This window comes from Emys orbicularis, chromosome 9 (assembly GCF_028017835.1).
Source record: "Emys orbicularis isolate rEmyOrb1 chromosome 9, rEmyOrb1.hap1, whole genome shotgun sequence".
Classification (NCBI taxonomy): Eukaryota; Metazoa; Chordata; order Testudines; family Emydidae; genus Emys; species Emys orbicularis.
The window spans coordinates 96690731-96709095 of record NC_088691.1 but is presented as its reverse complement, the minus strand read 5'-3'; the positions used below and the strand labels follow the sequence as shown (position 1 = coordinate 96709095).

The 18365-nt window shown below is 44.9% G+C and overlaps 1 protein-coding gene across 1 annotated transcript in view; it reads right to left on the bottom strand.

The window, feature by feature from the left end:
* USP13 (ubiquitin specific peptidase 13) overlaps positions 1 to 18365 on the bottom strand; it is an 83368-nt gene that overhangs the window by 22087 nt on the left and 42916 nt on the right. The window contains exons 7-11 of the mRNA XM_065410736.1: positions 13240 to 13334; positions 9603 to 9790; positions 7710 to 7781; positions 7359 to 7452; positions 238 to 363 (exon numbers count right to left, since the gene is read on the bottom strand). Of these exons, the coding sequence (XP_065266808.1) occupies positions 238 to 363; positions 7359 to 7452; positions 7710 to 7781; positions 9603 to 9790; positions 13240 to 13334 (575 nt within the window). The remainder of the gene's footprint in view (positions 1 to 237; positions 364 to 7358; positions 7453 to 7709; positions 7782 to 9602; positions 9791 to 13239; positions 13335 to 18365) is intronic.

Below are 18365 nucleotides of genomic sequence, written 5' to 3'. Positions count from 1 at the left end.
TATAAATATATTGACAACTTGTAATTATATACCGGTATACTTGTAATTGTATACTGGGTAGCTGTTGAAAGGGACTATACTGGTTTAGAAACTGATTTAGTTAGGTCAGTGCAATTCTTGTGTAGCCAAGGCCTTAAAGGGTTTGTAAAAAAATGATGAGATCACATACTGTCCTGTTTCTCATCTCCTAACATGTCAAGCAGAGATAAAGAGAAGAAGTAGTGAATACTTTCTCACCTCTACTAGGTTTATAAGGTGCAGGAAAAACTCCTGTGCATCTTGCTGTCTATTGGAGGAGAATTCTGGGTGCCCTTTGCTTACAAAGGCCTTAAACATTCGAGGAGAAATTCCATTGTGTTGAGGCTAAAAACAAATGAAGAGAGAAATATTTTTGAAAAGCACTTCTGTGCACATTGGTCTGAATTATACACTGGCTCGAACCTTAAAAGTTAGGTTTCATGATCAAAGTGCCACAGGAAATGAAGCCATGCCCCTGAATGTGATTCATAATCCACTGCCTAAAAGCTTTGTAAATGCAGCATTTGGATTGACCAGCATTGATTCGTATCCTTCCAGAACGGCAAATGCACCTATACTTATATCTCTGAAAACCAGGAAACAAAGAACTACGGTATACATCAGCCGCACCCCACCTCTGTGTCCCCTAAAGCTGGCCTTTGTAATTATGCTTCAGCCAGGGCTGCCTTATAATAAGAAGACATGAAGAATAACTAAGTTATGTGTTTGACCGACAGAACTCTCTCATTTATCTGCACACTCCAACTGCCCGTCACTGCGCTCAGCACAGCTGCATAGATTGGTGCGGGGAGTGCTTACAACAGTACTTACACGAGACAACACGCTACATGACAGAAGCAAGTGCAGGTGTTGTTCCAGAGGGAATCCTTAGGACAAGGGTCCAGAGGTGGTAACAACTGGCAACTCAGGGGTGGTTTGTGCAGAGTATGCCAAATCTAGGCCAGATGCAACTAGCTGGTGTTCATTAAGCCTGCCCAAAATGTGACTTCACCTTAGTGAAGGAACATGGTTGACAGTTTCTCCTGCAGCCTCTGTGGGCTCTGTCCCCGCAGCGCCCCATATCCTCCGGAAGGAAAACGTGCCAGGATGTCTGACAAGGGCAAGTTGGGGCCTCATTCAAAGAGGGCAGAGTAAAGGATGCAGGCTGGGGATGGTGTGAACCTTAATTCTGTAATTCCTGGTTTACAGAGGTTTAAGCACAGGTGCATACTGCATTCGGGAAGGGTATGAGGCACTGCCAGTCAATTCTAATTCTGTGTTAAAGTTTTTGGACAGTGAATTTCCCTTGTTCTTTAAGGAAGTGGTGGTATTTTGAGGAAATTATGGTAAAGAATAGTGCATGAGTGGGGACCATCTGTGGGGGAGGGACTCAAGGAGGCTTCCTCTCTACCACTTGACCACTAATCCTAGATTGGGCCCCCACGAGGCACAATAATTTTCAAGACAATCCAAGCAAGCGTGTGTATTTTAGAGCACTTGGAAAAACAGGCTAGTAAACAAGTAAGTAGAGTGGTGCTACCACCCCATTATAATATAGGAGAAGCAGCATGAAATATGACACAGGTAAACCACATTTTTAAAGGAAACTTTCACTCAGAAGGCCCAATTCTGATCTCAATGTCACCAGTATAAACAAGGACTAACTCCTTTTAGATCAATGGAGATCAGAACCAGGCCCTTAGTTTACAATGCTTGCTCAACTGCTGGCAGTACATCAGTAATATCATTACACTAAGATGCTCTTTAAGGGCTTCTGTAAACATCTAGAGACTTAAGGGTGCTGGGAATTTCTGAATACTGGGTTGCATATCATATTGGTGTCCTCAACTGCCCTGCATCAAAGGAGAAACTATATACCCTGCTTCCTTCTAAGACAGAAGGACTTAGAAGCAAGCAAACTGCCTGGCCCGCAACCAGGCTTTCCCAGATTTTTGGTGCACTGAATTTGGAATTAAGCCCCATTGCCATTTAAATGCAACTTTTATTCGACCATCTGAGTAGCGAGAAGAAAAATGTGCAAATGTGCCGTATTCTCGAGACTAGGATCTTACACACACAGCAAGCCCTTTCCACCAGAGGGAAACTTGATCAATTTAAGCCAAAAAACAAGATCAGTGGCAAAGTCCTGAATGAAAAATCAGTTCCTGGTGACTCTATAGACTTTGGGGCTCTTTTTTATGTTGAAATGGCTCCAAGTAGCCCACTGCTCTTCCTAAACTGCTTTACCGTAGTGGAAAGAAGGTTCTAACACCACAGAACCAGGAATATTTATAGACTACTGGGCATACTTTCCTCATCAACAGTTACAAAACAGTTTAGCTATATATAGAGCGGACTGAACCACTCAAAATCTCACACAAATGCTTTGACAGGCGGCACCCACTGACATCAGTTTATGGCTGGATTCCAAAGACCCAGGATGTTAAAAGCGCACTTGGTGAAAAATGCTAATGAGTAAGATGTGAAATTCATGTTACACACACAAAAAAACAGGAGTCAAGGAAACAGTCTTACAGGTTTGGCCAAAAATCCCTACACGATTATACGCATTCATTGCAAATGCCAGAGCAAACATCTTGGAGGGCAAAATGTGCACTAGGTCTACAGTAGCATTTATCTACAAAATTCCCACCATTGCAATGCCACCAGTGCAACTCCACCAGAGGGAGCGAGAGTGGGAAATGTCTACCCCAGCAACTTTCTAAACAAGGCCCTAGTACAACAAAGAATTAAAACAGTAAAAACTGTTTCACTCCTGACACCATGTTAAAAACTGCTTAAACAGGAAGACATTTGAAGACATTTGAATCTACTAAATTATGAACAATGCATATTCTTTTGTGCCCATGGATGGCGCTCTTTCTATTTAATTAACTGGCAGAGATTAGCCCCAAATGTTACTCTGCAGAAAGCTCTGGATAGTTTATTACAACATTCACACTAGCAAATGCTGTAGCTAAGGTGGAGATGCAGTTTTCATTCTAATCCCCCTCATCCCATTAAATGTGAAAGTTAAGACATTGCCCTTTGTTTTGTTAAACATCCGTAGGATATGCAACAAGTTAGTCGCTGTAGACACCTTAACACTGAGGTGTTGAACTTCTTGAAAATTGAATCCTCCATTTCTCAGTGTTAATGATGAATTAACGTTAGTTCTTAACTTTTAATAAATGAAACGCAAGCAGATTCACCAAAGCTTCTGTAAACCTAGGACTAAATCACTGGCAAAGCAATCATTCAGGAGAAGCGTTCACTGAGATGTGATTTTAGATGACGCAAACCACAGTTGCAAACCAGAGATTCCACCTTTGTTCAAAATCTGTCTACTGACAAATTCCCTTTTAAATAAGAATATCGGGTCGGGTGAAATTTCTGTAGCATCAGAAAGAAAGTGGGGGTGGTGAGGGGTATAATATAGGTAACTACGGCAACTGTCACTCTGTTTCTGTGACAAAAGCATGTCCAACTTCTGTTATATCTAAAAATACATCTTGGAATTTATCATAGATGCTTCTTCCAAGAAAGAAAGTTCCCCTCCAGACACAGTATCTTCAGTATCTATTACAAGTTGACCTTTTGTTTCCAAACATCCCACCTTGGTGGGAGGGAGGGTTGGCCTCTGGTTAAATTTCATGTTCTGTATTGGGCTCAGGGTAACAAAGGTTGGCAGGGACACAAATACAAACTAGATCCAAAATTTTACTGCCAAAACAGCATCAAAGTAAATTGAGGTTATACAGTTACACAGATATAAACCTCTATAGCATGCGCCTGGCAAGACAACACTGTATTTTCATGGTAACTAAGGGCTTGCTTCCAGGATACTACAAAGTCACCCCACCAACATGGATTGCCGGAAGAAAATAAGGGAAGCCTAGAAGCACTAGCTAGCGGGGGGAGGGGGTGAGAAAAACATGAGATAATGAAACCCCCTGCAGACAGAAGAAAGATGAACTGTGGTCCATGGTTTCATAAAGTTTAAGGCCAGAAGAAACCACTAGATCAGTGGTTCTCAAGCTGTGGGTCGGGACCACAAAGTTTTAGTGGGGTCGCCAGGGCTGGTGTTTGGCCCCAGGACCCAGCCAGTCTAAGCCCAAGCCCAAGCCCAAACGCAAGCCCCACCACCCGGGGCTCAGGCTTTGGCTTCAGCCCTGGGCAGTGGGGCTCAAGTTACAGGCTCCCTCCCCCCCCAGGGATGAAGCCTTTGGGCTTTGGCCCCCTGCCCAGGGTGGTGGGGCTCGGGCTTCGGCCCCCCTACCCAGAGCCACAGGCCTCGGGCAGGCTCAGGCTTTGGTCCCACCTCTTGCGGTTATGTAATAATTTTTGTTGTCAGAAGGGGGTCGCGGTGCAATGAAGTTTGAGAATCTCTGCACTAGATCTTCTAAGCCTGACCTGCTGTATAACACAGGCCATTAAAGTTCACCAAGGTCCCCCTATATTGAGCCCAATGCATAGGCGCCGAGTTCCCCTCTTTTCCGTGGGTGCTCAACCCCCCTCTGCCCCCGGCCCCACCCCCACCCCCTTCCATGAGGCCCCGCCCCTGCCCTGCCTCTTCCCAACCCTGCCCCGCCCCCATTCCAACCCCTTCCCCAAATCCCCACCCCGGCCCCACCTCTTTCCCGCCTCCTCCTGAGCGCACCACGTTGCTATTCCTCCCCGTCCCTCCCAGACCATGCTGATGCTGCCAAACAGCTTTTTGGCAGCGGCTGGGCGGGAAGCGCTGGGAGGTAGGCAGGGATGTGGTGCACTCATGGGGGGAGGAGGTGGGGCGGGGGGGAGGGGAGCTTGGCTGCCGGTGGGTGCAGAGCACCCACTAATTTTTCCCTGTGGGTTCTCCAGCCCCAGAGCACTCACAGAGTCAGCACCTATGGCCCAATGACTAGTTAGATTAAACTGCTGTGAGCCGCAGGCTGAGAATAGGAGAGATCAAGGTGCCACCAATGCCTGAAGCCCCTCTAGTGGCAGGGAACTGATTAGGTGAGATATGCCCAGATGATCCTAGCCCCAATTTATTGTGGAGAAGCTCCTGGAGAGGAGAGGGAACGTCTCTGCCCAGTGGTCAATGAGGGGCCCCAAAAACAACGCTGCCGCATAACGCAAGAGAACATGGCGGTTAACATGGGACTGAGCTGGAGCCCCAAACATGTGCCTAGCACCCTCCTTCCCCAGACTTGGATCCACGTTTCAGAGCTCACACTGTATACTGTAATGGGCCCAACCAAGAGCCTCACATCTTCACGCCCCCAACTGAGCCCTGGGAAAGCTGAGATTTAAATCCAAACTTCCCCTCTTGGGCTCCCTCCTTAGAACACACCATGCAATGCCCCATTTTGCAAGTCCACACCACTCGCACAGGGCTTCCTCACTTCTGCTCGGAGCACCACCCTTTGGGGGGAAGGGTGGCAAGCAGCACCCTGGATAAAAATCTATGGCCTGTGTTATGCAGGAGGTCAACTTCTGGTCTTAAAATCCATGATTCTATGAATCCCTGTGGGTTAGTGTTTGTAACAAGAAAGAAAAATAATTTAACCATCAGAAAGTAAACAGGCAAATTCCCACAGTTTGGGGGTTCAACCTACCCCCTTACAGCTTTGGGCAAGGAACCTGATTTTCCCAAACATGGGCATCATTTCAGAAAAATTCAAGGGGGGCGGGGGGAGATTTTCTTTCATAAAGACCCTGTCCAAAGTCGAGGGGGAGGATTGTAACAAGATCGGGGGGTGGGGGGGGGGGATGCGGCAACTGCACTCCTTGCCCCATAGCAAATGATGTCCCCAAAGTCATTCTCCCTCCTCCACCTCACCAGCTGCCTCACCAGCTCCCGTAAACCTTCTCTTGAGCACTTGTGCAAGAGGAGGTAGGAGATTAGCTGGCACCCCTTATTTACCAGGGACCAGACAGCATCACACAAGAATTGAGCCTAGTATGTCTTGTTCAAAAATGACTGATGTGATAAGGATCAAGGGATAGTAGGATATACAGGAGGCTTGATAGGCTGCTTGACTGTTGTGTGAATAAAAGCGTAAGGTACCCACTGTTTAAAGAGAAGAGTGTGCAGATAAGTTAATATGGAGGTAGGTGGATGCGGCAATACCAGCCATGGCTGGCTCTGGATATCTGGTAAGCAAACTGAAAAAGGAGCAGTGGTTTATGCAGCATTAGAAAAAGATCTAACATTCATGCCACAAGGGAAAGATGCAACAGCAAACCAGAGATTAGAAACAAGGACAATATTGGACTTTCAGGAACTACAAAATGTCTCTGCTGCTGCAAAATTACTGCCCATGTATGGCTCTACTGTTTGCAATAAAAGGTCAGTTCCACACTACGAGTGCTCATTATTATGGATGGATGAGATCCTGTATGAGACAGGCTAGGGGAAAAATCCTTCTCTCCCCTTTCCTCATTTATATATTACAGATGTTTGACTGTAATACACTGTGCCTCTCTAGGATTGCCTTTATTTTAGACCCAAACTGATCTCCACTCCACACAAAGCAGCTGTCAGCTCTTCTTACTGTAAATGATTTATGTCATAAAATAGACATGGGCCACAATTGTATTATGTCATAAAATAGACATGGGCCACAATTGTACCTCCTTGAAACTCCAGTGGCAGCAGGATGGAGGGTATCGAAACCCACCTTTACTCTTGTGTTTCCAGGGTAGAGAAAGCTGGACAAGTTTTCCACACCATCAGATATGAACTACGCCCCATCTTAACTCCAGATTAGACAGGGATCTGAACGCCACCTCCTAGGCAGGCCCATCGCTAATCAGAAGTGGTGAATTATGAAACAGAGGCCATAAAATTGCATTATTTACAATAAAGAAGTCAGTCCTACAGAGACAAAAGTCTCCTGCACCATTAAATATTCTTCTGTTTGCCATACTGGAACCTATCCCGATGGCACTGACATCAACAGGAGTTTTGCCCTGGATTTCACTGGTGACAGGATCAGGTCCTTTGGGTCATTATCCTTCATTTTGAGCTTTAGCCAGGTTGAGGAGTTCAATCCCAAATATTTAGGGCTCTCTAAAATAGCCTTCTGTTGTCCCTTTACATATGTGCACAAGAGTTCATGGCACAGCTGGAGCAGCAGAATACCCTATTAGCAAAAAAACCGGTCCCTTTAAAACTTTGCACAAATAGCTGCTGACTAATAGTTTCCTGAGGGGAATCTTGCACATTACACCTTGCTAAACATGCCGCATGGGATCAACTGCACCCCCACGCTCTCCAATAGCCAACACCTGTTCCCTTTTCTCAGGACGTCACTTTTACCTAGTTATCAGGCTGCGAATGCTCAGTCAAATACCTTGTGTTCTTCCTTCATCACCTGTTCAATAAGCTCAGATTTCATTGGTGGTTTAGAGTACTGGCCCGAAAGGAGGCCGTGTCCTAATTTAGCCCTGTAGGGAGAAGGGGAAGAAAAACAAACAGAAAGACAAAGATTTTCCTGCAGGTTTGGAGCAAAGAAACTGACAGTAATTTTAACTCCTTAAAATCTCTTTACTGTCTACAATTAGCTAGGCTGGAACATATACTTATAATTCTTCCTCCCCTGTCCTTCCCCCAACCCATGTCAAGATGCTCTCCTACTATTTACAGCTAGTTTGCCGTAGCATCCTTGGCTCAATATGCTTAATAATAGGAACCTGGCACTTACATCTGCGTGTTGAAATCTTGTGTTGGATCTAGAGGGGAATAGTCGAATATTCTTGGAAGGTTTCCCACATACCTGGGCAGTGAGAATAAAGGAGAAATGGTCAAAGATTATAGGTGAGTTTATCTGGGTCCTTTGCTAAGACGCCTGGATACCCTAGCAGTTTGTGCTGCAGAGATACTTAAGTAAGCTTCATGTCTTGGGAGAGTTCTATAGTGACAAGCTTAAGCCACCACCATGATGCAAACAAACAATCCCCCACTGCTTTAGAAGCTCCTAAAGGGAGGGAAAGGTTCAATGGTTAGGGTGCTAGACTGGGACTTGGGAGATCTGGATTCTATTCCCTGCTCTGCCACTGACCTCCTGTGTGACCTTGAGAGGGTCACTTAGTCTCTCTGTATCTCAGCTCTCCATCTGTAAAATTGTAGCATTGCACTACATCAGAAGGTGCTGTGAGGATAAATACATTAAAGATTGTGAGGCATTCAAATACAGAGAAGGGAGCCATATAAGCACCATGGACAGGTAGACAGCAAATTTATGAACAGTAGCACTTACTCTCATCAGAGTACTGCATGGATGTTCACTACTTAAGTCTCACAACATCTCTATGAGATAAGTAACCTCTATGAGACAATAAGTGATTTGCCCATGTGCACAGAGTCAAGATTAGAACTAATGAGTTCCTGGCTCCTAATCAATGGCTCTTTAACTGAATTCTGGATATACATCATACAAATGGTAAGGTCTGCAGTCTGAAAACAAGTTTCTGATGCCCAGTTTCAAAGAGAGAGAGAGAGACTAATTTGTGCCTTTTCAACGGGCATTGAAGAGTATGTGAGTCCATTCAGTGCTGCCACAGTGTGCAGTGCTTGGCAAGCAGTTTTTATCAGAACACAACGAAGATCTGCCAGGGAGGTAGGGCCACATTGAAAGAATATGTCCAAGTTAAGCCTGGTACGTCTTCCGTCATTAAAAATCTTCACTATATCAGTGATGCCAAACACTCCAGACAGGTCCAACAATCATGCTGCTGAAAGCAGCCACACTTGGCAAAGTCAATCCGGATATTACATTGAAAACTGAGTCAGGGAAGTTGGCACAAGGGTCCTGCAGTGAAGGAGTTAATGAATCTGCAGACATCACTCCATACGGGTAAGCCGCCTTCTTTTCCAGAAGGCAAGTGCTACATGAAAATCTTGGAAGATGTCCAAGATCTCAGAGTGTCACTTTCAAGACATACACTACTTCCGTTGGGATATAAAGGAACATGCTGAGTTTTATCTTCAACTATGTGCAATTCTTCACGAACAACTATAAAGAGCTGCTCACCTGGGAGTGCTGAGTGTTCAACTTTGACTGTCTAGAAAAACTCTGAGATATAAAATAAGAAAGAGAAATATCCTAAATGAACTGAAAACAACAGCATTTGTTTCTCACTCAGCAGTTTTGCCACAGGCTTCCTCTGTGATCCTGAGCAAGTCACTTAGCCTCAGGAAGACCCTGTGCCTAAGTTCCCTATCTGTAAAATGAGGATAACAGCACTTCCTTCGCTCACAAAGGTGTTGAGAGAATGAATACATTAAAGATGGTAAAGCACTTTGATACTAGGGGGATGGGAGCCATTCAAGTACCACAGATAAATAGATGCCAGTACAGAAACTGTGTGCAGACCAGGCTGAAGTTTATGAGCCTGGGATCAATCCTACATCAATGAAGTCATAAGGGATTGGACCTCCTCGTCCCTAGTCTGCAAACACTCTCTGTCAAGCCATTGAATTGGCTGGAAGACAGCCATTTACAATAAGAGTTACACACTGAAATACTATATGGATTACATAAATAATAGATTTGTGACATCAGAGCCTGCGCAAAGCACTGCTGAGAATTACTTACGCTCGCTGAAACTCTGGGATGCTGAAAATGGCCTGCAGGACAGCACTGAGGTAGCAGCTATTTCCCAAGTTCTTCATGCCAGTGTATCCTGGGCCATACATGGGCTTTAGCTTCACACCAGATTCCTGAATCACTTCCCACTCAGAGACTCTTGGTTTTATGTTGTTATCTCTTAGGCCGTTCTCTGTCTGAATGCAAAGGAGGGTTTTTTTTTAAAATATATCTGCAATTATGATGCATTAATTATAAACCAACTTAGTTGTCCATGTTATAAAATGGAAGAACCCAACTCAAAATGAAAGTAAAAAAGTTCCAATCCAAGGGAAGAAAGTTCAAAATCGAAACATCAACAGCTTCTTGCTATTGCAATACACTGGCTAAGTATGTGTGAACATCTCTTCCTCTAGAGGCTGGTCCCAGTGAATACAACTGCCTGCTCCTCAGTCACAGCTAAAAGACTGCTCCTTTAGCCAGGGGTGAAAGTAACTTAAAGGACTTATCAGTACACCGGAGTCCTGAGCAGGGGGCGGGGCCTCAACTGGAAGAGGCAGGGCCTTTAAATCCCCAGGCCCCTGAGCTACCAGCTGCAGAGGCGGCTGGGAGCCCCGGGGCTAGGGGGCGATTTAAAGCGATTTAAAGCGCCCGGGGCTCCAGCTGCCAGTACCGCAGCGGTGCCCCGGGCCCTTTAGATCGCTGACGGAGCCCCAGGGGCTCTCGGATGCCACCGCTACCCCAGGCTCTGGCGGAGATTTAAAGGGCCCAGGGCTCTGCTGCGGTAGCGGCAGCCGGGAGCCCCTGGCCCTTTAAATCACCCCCGGAGCCCCACTGCCGCTACCCCAGGGCTCGGGCAGTGAGGTTCGGCAGCGATTTAAAGGGCCCGGGCTCCCTGCAGCAGCCGGAGCCCCAGGCCCTTTAAATCTCTGCCCGAGCCCCACTGCCCGAGCCCCAGGGGTAGCGGCGGCAGCCGGGGGCTCCAGCGGTTATTTAAAGGGCCCTTTAAATCACCGCCTAAGCTGCCTCCGCCACCCAGGGGCTCTGGCAGCTGGGCTCCGGTGGCAGTTTAAACAGCCCGGGGTTCCGGCCGCTGCCGGGAGCCCCAGACCCTTTAGATTGCCGGCCTGGGGAAGTACACCAGACTGGACCAGCTTACTTTCACCTCTGCCTTTAGCTCAAATGAAAGAGACCTCAGTTGTTGGTGGTGAAGGTTCTCCTGCTCACAGCTCTGGTGTCTCTACATTTGCAGCCACCATTCACAACACCATTATATATTAATAGCAGTAGATCACCAGTGTGTTAGGCATTTTACTGGCAGGTCTGAAGGCAAAGGGTAAAATTCTGGACCCACTAAAGTCAATGGGAGTTTTGTCACTTGGTGAAATCCAGGTCCCACTGAATTCAAAATTTTCATGCTTCCTCAGTAAAATAGGCATTTTCCATTACTAAAAGTGATTATTAAAATAAACTAGTTTCCACACCAATATTAACAGCATATTTTGATAATTAGAACGGAAAGAATTTTTCAAAAGTGAAATTTAACTTTTTTAATTTAACTGTTATTTTTGCAGTTTATTGTTTGCTTTCTCTCAGCTCAGACAATGAAAACAGGTTTCAGAGTAGCAGCCGTGTTAGTCTGTATCCGCAAAAATAACAGGAGTTATATGAAAACAGACTATGAACTCAGACCCATTTCATTTTCAGGTTCTCATTCACTGACACAAGACTGCAATGCTCAGGTTGCAAATAAATAATAATAATACCACCTACCTTTCATATAGCTCTTTTCATTCATGGAGCGCTAAGTGCTTTACAAATGAGGTAGGTATCATTATCCCCATTTTACATATGGGGAAAGTGAGGCACAGAGAGGGGAAGTGACTTGCCCAAGGTCACCCAGCAGGTCAGTAGCAAAGCCAAGAATAGAATGTAATTCTCCCAAGTCCCAATCTAGTGCTCTATCATTTAGGCTATACAGTACTGCCTCCAAGGCTGAAGGTAAATATAATAAATATATATACACACACACACACACAACTTAAATTTGGGGCCACATTTGACCAAACTGTCCCTTTAATTATTTTTTTATTTGATCGTTAGTTACTTGCTCCACTTATCTTTGGTGGATTTTGACTTTTTACTCTTACATTTAAATGTGCAACAGGTTTTTTTTATTCGTGAAATTAAAAAAATTACTCATCATAATTAAAAAACCTCAATATTCTTCTCTCTTTTATTTAGAGGATTTTCTTATCTTTGTCGGTAGTGACACTCTAACCTCTGAAAGTTAAGCATGTAAACTCCAGACAAGGAAGGAATCCTATTGGAAGGCAATTTTCAGCTCCTGAAACCATAGGGGATATGTCTACACAGCACACTAAGCCTGGGCTCTGACTCAGGTTTGAATTCAACCCCCCATTTCTGTCCACACACAAATCAATCTGACTAGGGTCCAAAAACCTTGCTAGGGGGTTGGTTCCAAGACTGAGTCCTGCTGTGATTTGGGTCCAAGCCCTGTAATTTTGCAGTGTGGACGCAGCTCAAGCTGCAGATCCAAGTCAGGTCTGTTTAATGCAGCATGGACACATTAGCATGTCTGAGAGACCCAGATCCAGCAAACTGTAAACACATACAAAATGGGAAAGGAGTGCCTAGGAAGGAGTAATGCAGAACGGGATCTGGGGGTCAGAGTCGATCTCTGTTGCAAAAAAAGCAAACATTCTGGGATGTATTAGCAGGAATGTTGTAACCAAGACACAAGAAGCAATTCTTCCACTCTACTCCACGCTGATTACACCCTAACTGGAGTATTGTGTCCAGTTCTGGGTTGGGTTAGTTCTGGGCGCCACATTTCAGGAAAGATGTGGACAAATTGGAGAAAGTCCAGTGAAGAGCAACAAAATGATTAAAGGTCTAGAAAACATGACCAATGAGGGAAGACTGAAAAAATTGCGATTGTTTAGTCTGTAGAAGAGAAGACAGAGGGGACATGATAACAGTTTTTACGTACACAAAAGGTTGTTACGAGGAGGAGGGGAAAAAATTGTTCTTCTTAATCTCTGAGGATAGGATGAGAAGCAATGGGCTTAAATTGCAGCAAGGGCGGTTTAGGCTGGACATTAGGAAAAACTTCCTGTCAGGGTGGTTAAGCACTGGAATAAATTGCCTAGGGAGGTTGTGGAATCTCCATCACTGGAGATTTTTAAGAGCAGGTTAGACAAACACCTGTCAGGGATGGTCTAGATAATACTTAGTCTTGCTGTGAGTGCAGGAGACTGGACTAGATGACCTCTCGAGGTGCTCTCCGGTCCTATGATTCTATGGCTGAGAGACCCAGGTCCAGCAATTGTAAACCCAGGTTTAAAATGCAGTGTGAATGTTCAAGTACAGGCGTGGGAACACTGAGTCCACAAGCCTGGATCCCACAGATCTGAGTTAACAATGCAGTGTAGACATACCCATACTGATTTAGAGCCCAGAGAATCAACATGTACTAGCTGACAGTATGCTTCACCAAGCTAAATACAATCATTACAATCTCAGGCAGTTGGCTTTAGGAATCATATTTTATTTTCCACTGATAAATTATTGTTTTCTGGTTAGAAGAATGTGAGAGACTCTAAATAAAAGATGAGTTTCCTACCACATGCATCTGGAGCATATCAATCCCAAAGTGCGCCAAGTGTTTTGCTATATGTGGATCTAAAACTGCCTCCTCTTCATCAAAAGAATAGACATCTACAAAACAGAGAGAAGCAAAGGTGATGATGCAAAGAATGTTACCTATTGGCTTTATTTAGGAATGGCAACAAAACATTCTAAGAACGGTACTACCTTTACAGACTGGGCTATTGATAGTACCAACATTTATGTATGACCTGCAAAAGTATATACAGAGTTATACAGGTTGGAAGGTATCTTACCCTCCACAATACAATCACGTTATTAAGTGCTCTTAAAACAAAGTTTATATTTTCACAGAATTTAAAGTTTCCTAAAAAAATAACAAAGTTTACTGTGATTTCAAAAGAAAAGCAATACAAACATGTGAGGTGTACTAAATGCAAGAAGCAAAACCACACACAAACATCAGTTATGCAGCAAATCTACATTTTCAACATAGAGATTCTTTTCAAATTGTGTGATCATTTGAAACTTTGTGAACCTGTATATATGCATGTGCAGACATTAGATACAGACAGAGGCACTAGAACTATGGACATCAACAGCTGATTGACTACTAATGATATTACATCAGTCATCAATTGCTGCTAAAGGCACAAGGAGAACATCTTTGCCCTTATTCCTGTTGTGGTGCGGGAATGATTGAGGAGCACAGAGAAATCCATCCAATGACAAACAAAGGTAAACGTTTTAGTAATAAATAACCCAGGAGGGCCTCAGGAAATCAGCATTATATTTAATAAAAGAATGACTGTCCAGGGGTTAGGGCACTAGCCTAGCTTGCAGGAAACCCAGGTTCAAGTCCCAGCTCTGCTACAGACTCCCTGTGTGGACTTGTGCAAGTCACTTAATCAATCCGTTCTCTGTGTGTAAAATGTGGATAATAGCAGTGCCCTACCTCACATGAGTGTCAATGAGGATACATATAAGAACAATTTACTATGGATCATGGTGGCTCCATCACTGACAATTTTTATCTCAAGACTGGATGTTTTTTCTACAAGATATGCTCTCGGATTTATTTTGGGGACATGCTCTGGCCTGTGCTATACAGGAGGTCAGACACTAGATGATCATAGCTGTCTCTTTTGGCTTTGAATCTATAAATCTGTAAGACTGTGAGATAATGGGGGGCCACAGAAATATCTTAGATACTTCCAGGGTTAGTGAGACCTACATTACTTAAATGTCTGCCAACACAATTCCTATCCTTAACTGCATAGATCACATCTGGTTCATAGAACTTCTTATAAATAGATCTATATCTTATAAATAGATCTTCTTAGATAAATAGGAATAAAACCTTCCAACCTGCATTTCAGGGTTGTTATTTTAGTTTCCTGGTGGATGAGGATTGTTGGATGTCAGCCTTGGGACTGATATGACAGGCCTAAGGTATGCTACGCTATTATGGAATGCCAGATTTATATAAAACCATACATTATACTGGTAAAAGTTGCATGAGCATGATCACAAGATTGCATTAGTTCTCAAAATAATTGATTGCAGGATACCAGTGTGAGAATGTGTGACAGAGAGAATTCACACTTAAAATGTGCTTTTTACACACATGGCAAGCAATCTTCATTTTACTTACGGAATACCCATAGTAAGAATATTAGTTTTAATGTATGAAGCTCCACCAAACCCTCTAAAGAACTGCTCAACAATGCCTAAAGCTAGACTGAATAGGATAACTACTAAAAAACTAGTAAGAACATTGGACCAATATTCCTTGATCAGACAAAACTTGGGAGGTGGGAGACCTAGGTTCAAATCCCTGCTCTGCCACAGACTGACGGTGAGACCTTGTGCAAGAGTCACTTAACTTCTCTATGCCTTGGGCCTGTCTACACGGGAAAGTTTTACCAGTTAACTCAATGTACTCACTCACCCCGTGGACACTTATGCTGGAATAAGAGTTATTCTGGTGTAACTATATTGGTTTAAATTCATACCTTTGCTCATACCAATACAACTTTCCCATGTAGACGAGCCTCATTTCCACTAACAACAGTCAGATACTTTACGGACCCCATCTCTGCAGTGTCTAAGCTAGACAGAGAGTCCCTAATACTTTGTCTTGCTGTAACAGTTTGGGCTTCCTGGGCTCTGAACAGGATTTCACAGAAATCTCCTTTGCCGACCCCATGGCCCCCATACAAAAACAGGTGCAGCAGGGAAATCCATGGCCCAGGCATGCTAGTGTGGGTCATGTGGGCTTGAGTCTGCCCTGGCAGGGAGAGAACACTCTGCTCGTTTGTTATCTCAGGGCAGAGCTCGAGCTGACGGGGGAAGCACGGTTTCTCCAGTGACAATATTTTCCCAAGGAAATGGAGTTTAATAAATCTGAGGAGAGGACAGAAAGGAAGGGAAGGTCCCACTGTTCAGTGTTTACCAGGCGAGCCCCATCACAGAGTTCAGTCCAGTGCAGATTTTGTCTTTCTGATCAAGTAAATGATGTTTGCAGCCCTTCTATTGTGAAGGTCACACTGATGAGACACACTGCAGTCAGCAGCCCCCTCATCATCTCTCTCTCCTGCCCCAAGCAAGAGGCCTATTTACCCTCTCCCAAGCCCTCCCCAGAACCTGACAGGACCCAGCACAGTTCCCTGGCCCATCTTTACACCCAACCAGGAGAATACCCCCTGCCCTCCACTGACAGCCTCATGCTGTCTACCCACTTCCCCGCACTTCTCCATGCCAGACCTCCCTCGGTGACTACTCCCCCCTTGCCAGATCCCTGCCTGAGGGAGGGACAGGAACAAGCTGCAGGGAGAGAGAGGTCCTGTTAGGTGCACAAGTTAGGGGAGATGCCAGCACAGGGGAAGGCAGTTCAGGACAGGTGTACTCCTTCCCAAGAGTCCTCAGCATGCCCCATCTCCTAGCAGCTAGAGATCTTCTCCCCTCATCAGCAAAAAAATCACCAGGTAACTTGAATGAAATCTTAGCAACTGGTCTGCCCCCCAAGAGCTTAGATACCTGGGTCCTGGTCCCGTGTTGACCTCACTGCAACTTTTCCCTTCATGCTGGGGATTAGCCAGTACCCTAAGAGTTAATGCAGCTTTTAAAAAGGTTAGTCAAGTTACTGGCCTGTAAAAATTAAGCCTCCTGAGCCAGGGAGTGGCCCTTAAGTTACGCTGATTAGTCCAGCATTCCCTCCATTAACATTAGTCATGGGTGACCCTGCTGGTATTTGTGTGGCTATAGCATGTCCCTCTGCCAGAATTCCATTGTGAGAGTGTTAGCGTCCCAGAAGACATTATGTTTTCATCCATATACAGGAGCTCACGACATTCCCATACTCTTATGGTTAAGTCATGAGCAGCCAAACAGACTGTAAAGTTCAGAATGCTTCTCAGAGTGAAATTACACACACACATCTAGGGTGACTACCTTTATCAACATGGAAGCTGGGAGTTTATTTTCCCTAGTTCAGACAATTTTTTTGTGATCGAGAGAGAGAGTCGTTACCTGAAACCACAGATCAACGGTATAGTAGAAATGGAACCTGGACACGTGAGCCATTAATCTTTGCTCAAGCCCAGCTCTCATTTCATGGGTTCAACACCTTCAACTGTGCAGCTAAATATACTACAAAATATCACAGTGACTTTTAGAGAAGAGAGGAAGAAGAGGAGAGAGAAGGAATTCATTTATTTAAAATCAAGAGCAGCAAATCCCAGAGCGGGGAGAAGAGGGCCCCTGTGGCTGAGTCTGAAGCACACTGGTATAGCAGATCACAGTAGATTCAGAACAGAGGTGGGTCAGAAAAGAAATAATTATGGTGGCAAGGAAAAGCGAGGCTCACAATGGTGGGAAATGGTGGAGGGGAGTGGAAGAAAAGACACCCTGATGATCCCCACAGAAACACTGGAAACAAGAGAAGATGAGAAAAAATTGGGGTGGAAATTAAAGGGAAGCAAAATCAGAGGTGCTTGCAGGAAGAAATGGAAAGATGAACACTGCTATCCCAATATTCTTTTCTGTTGGAGTCTTAAATTCTGCAGCTAAATCAAGCACCAGATGCAGCACTCGATTCCATGGTAGAGTGTCAGAGACATAGGGGGCGGGACTCTCTGTTTCACCCTAGAGAGCTGGCTGCATAGGGAGGCCCTAGAGAACTACATGACAGAGACAGCCAATGCAAAGGATCCATGAAGCAGCTCATTCAACATCTGTGTCTGTGCTAAACAGGACATGCTGCTTTCAGCCATTACCACCTCTAGCCCTGCAGCCAGTTTAAAAGATGTGGCACCAGAGTGGAGAAAATGGGACACAACTATGTTGTTATGAGAGCTGAAGGAGGTGGCAGAATCTGTCCTGCAGTGGAGGAGTTTGAAAGGCACAGACAAACAAGGATCTGGGAACGTGCTACATTTGAGGCCCTGGGCTGGGAATCAGAAGACTTGGGTTCAATTCCTGTCTCAGCCACAGATCGGCCATCTGACCTTGGGCTGTAAAGTGGGATGATACCACCTGTTTTGTGGGTGTCTCATGCAATTCGTTGCTATTTGTACAGTGCTTTGAAATCCCCAGAAGACACTATGGGTTCAGTTGTGAGACCTCCTGTGCATCCATGCAGCGGAGAATAACAGGGGGCAAGGAGCTCCCATACTTCCCTGCATGTGGTACCTGCAGAACTGGAGCCTGCGGGGAAGGAGGAGGGGAAATGGACCATCTGTGGGCTACTACTCTCATCCTGGGGAGGTGGGCAGAGAGTAGGTGGAGCCTTGGCACACCTGCGTTGGTGCAGAGGAGAAGCAATCTGTGCCAGCAAAAGGGCTGATAGATTACTCCCTCCCTGGAACAAAGTGGGGCAATGCAACTACATGCTGCCCCTTACTCAGGCTGGATTGTAGGGTTACAGTCCAGCCCTACAGAAAATATTACATTTACCACTGTCATTTGTATATAAAGAGAAGTGTTTTATTAATAAGTGAGCAAGTGGGGAGGGAGAGAATCTTTTCTGAAGGGAAGCAGAGTTGACTTCAGACAGAACAGGAACAAAGACCCATGCAGAACAGCTGCTGCTCCTCATTCAGAGAGGAAGGATGACAGTCTGCCCTTTGTTACCAGAGAGGC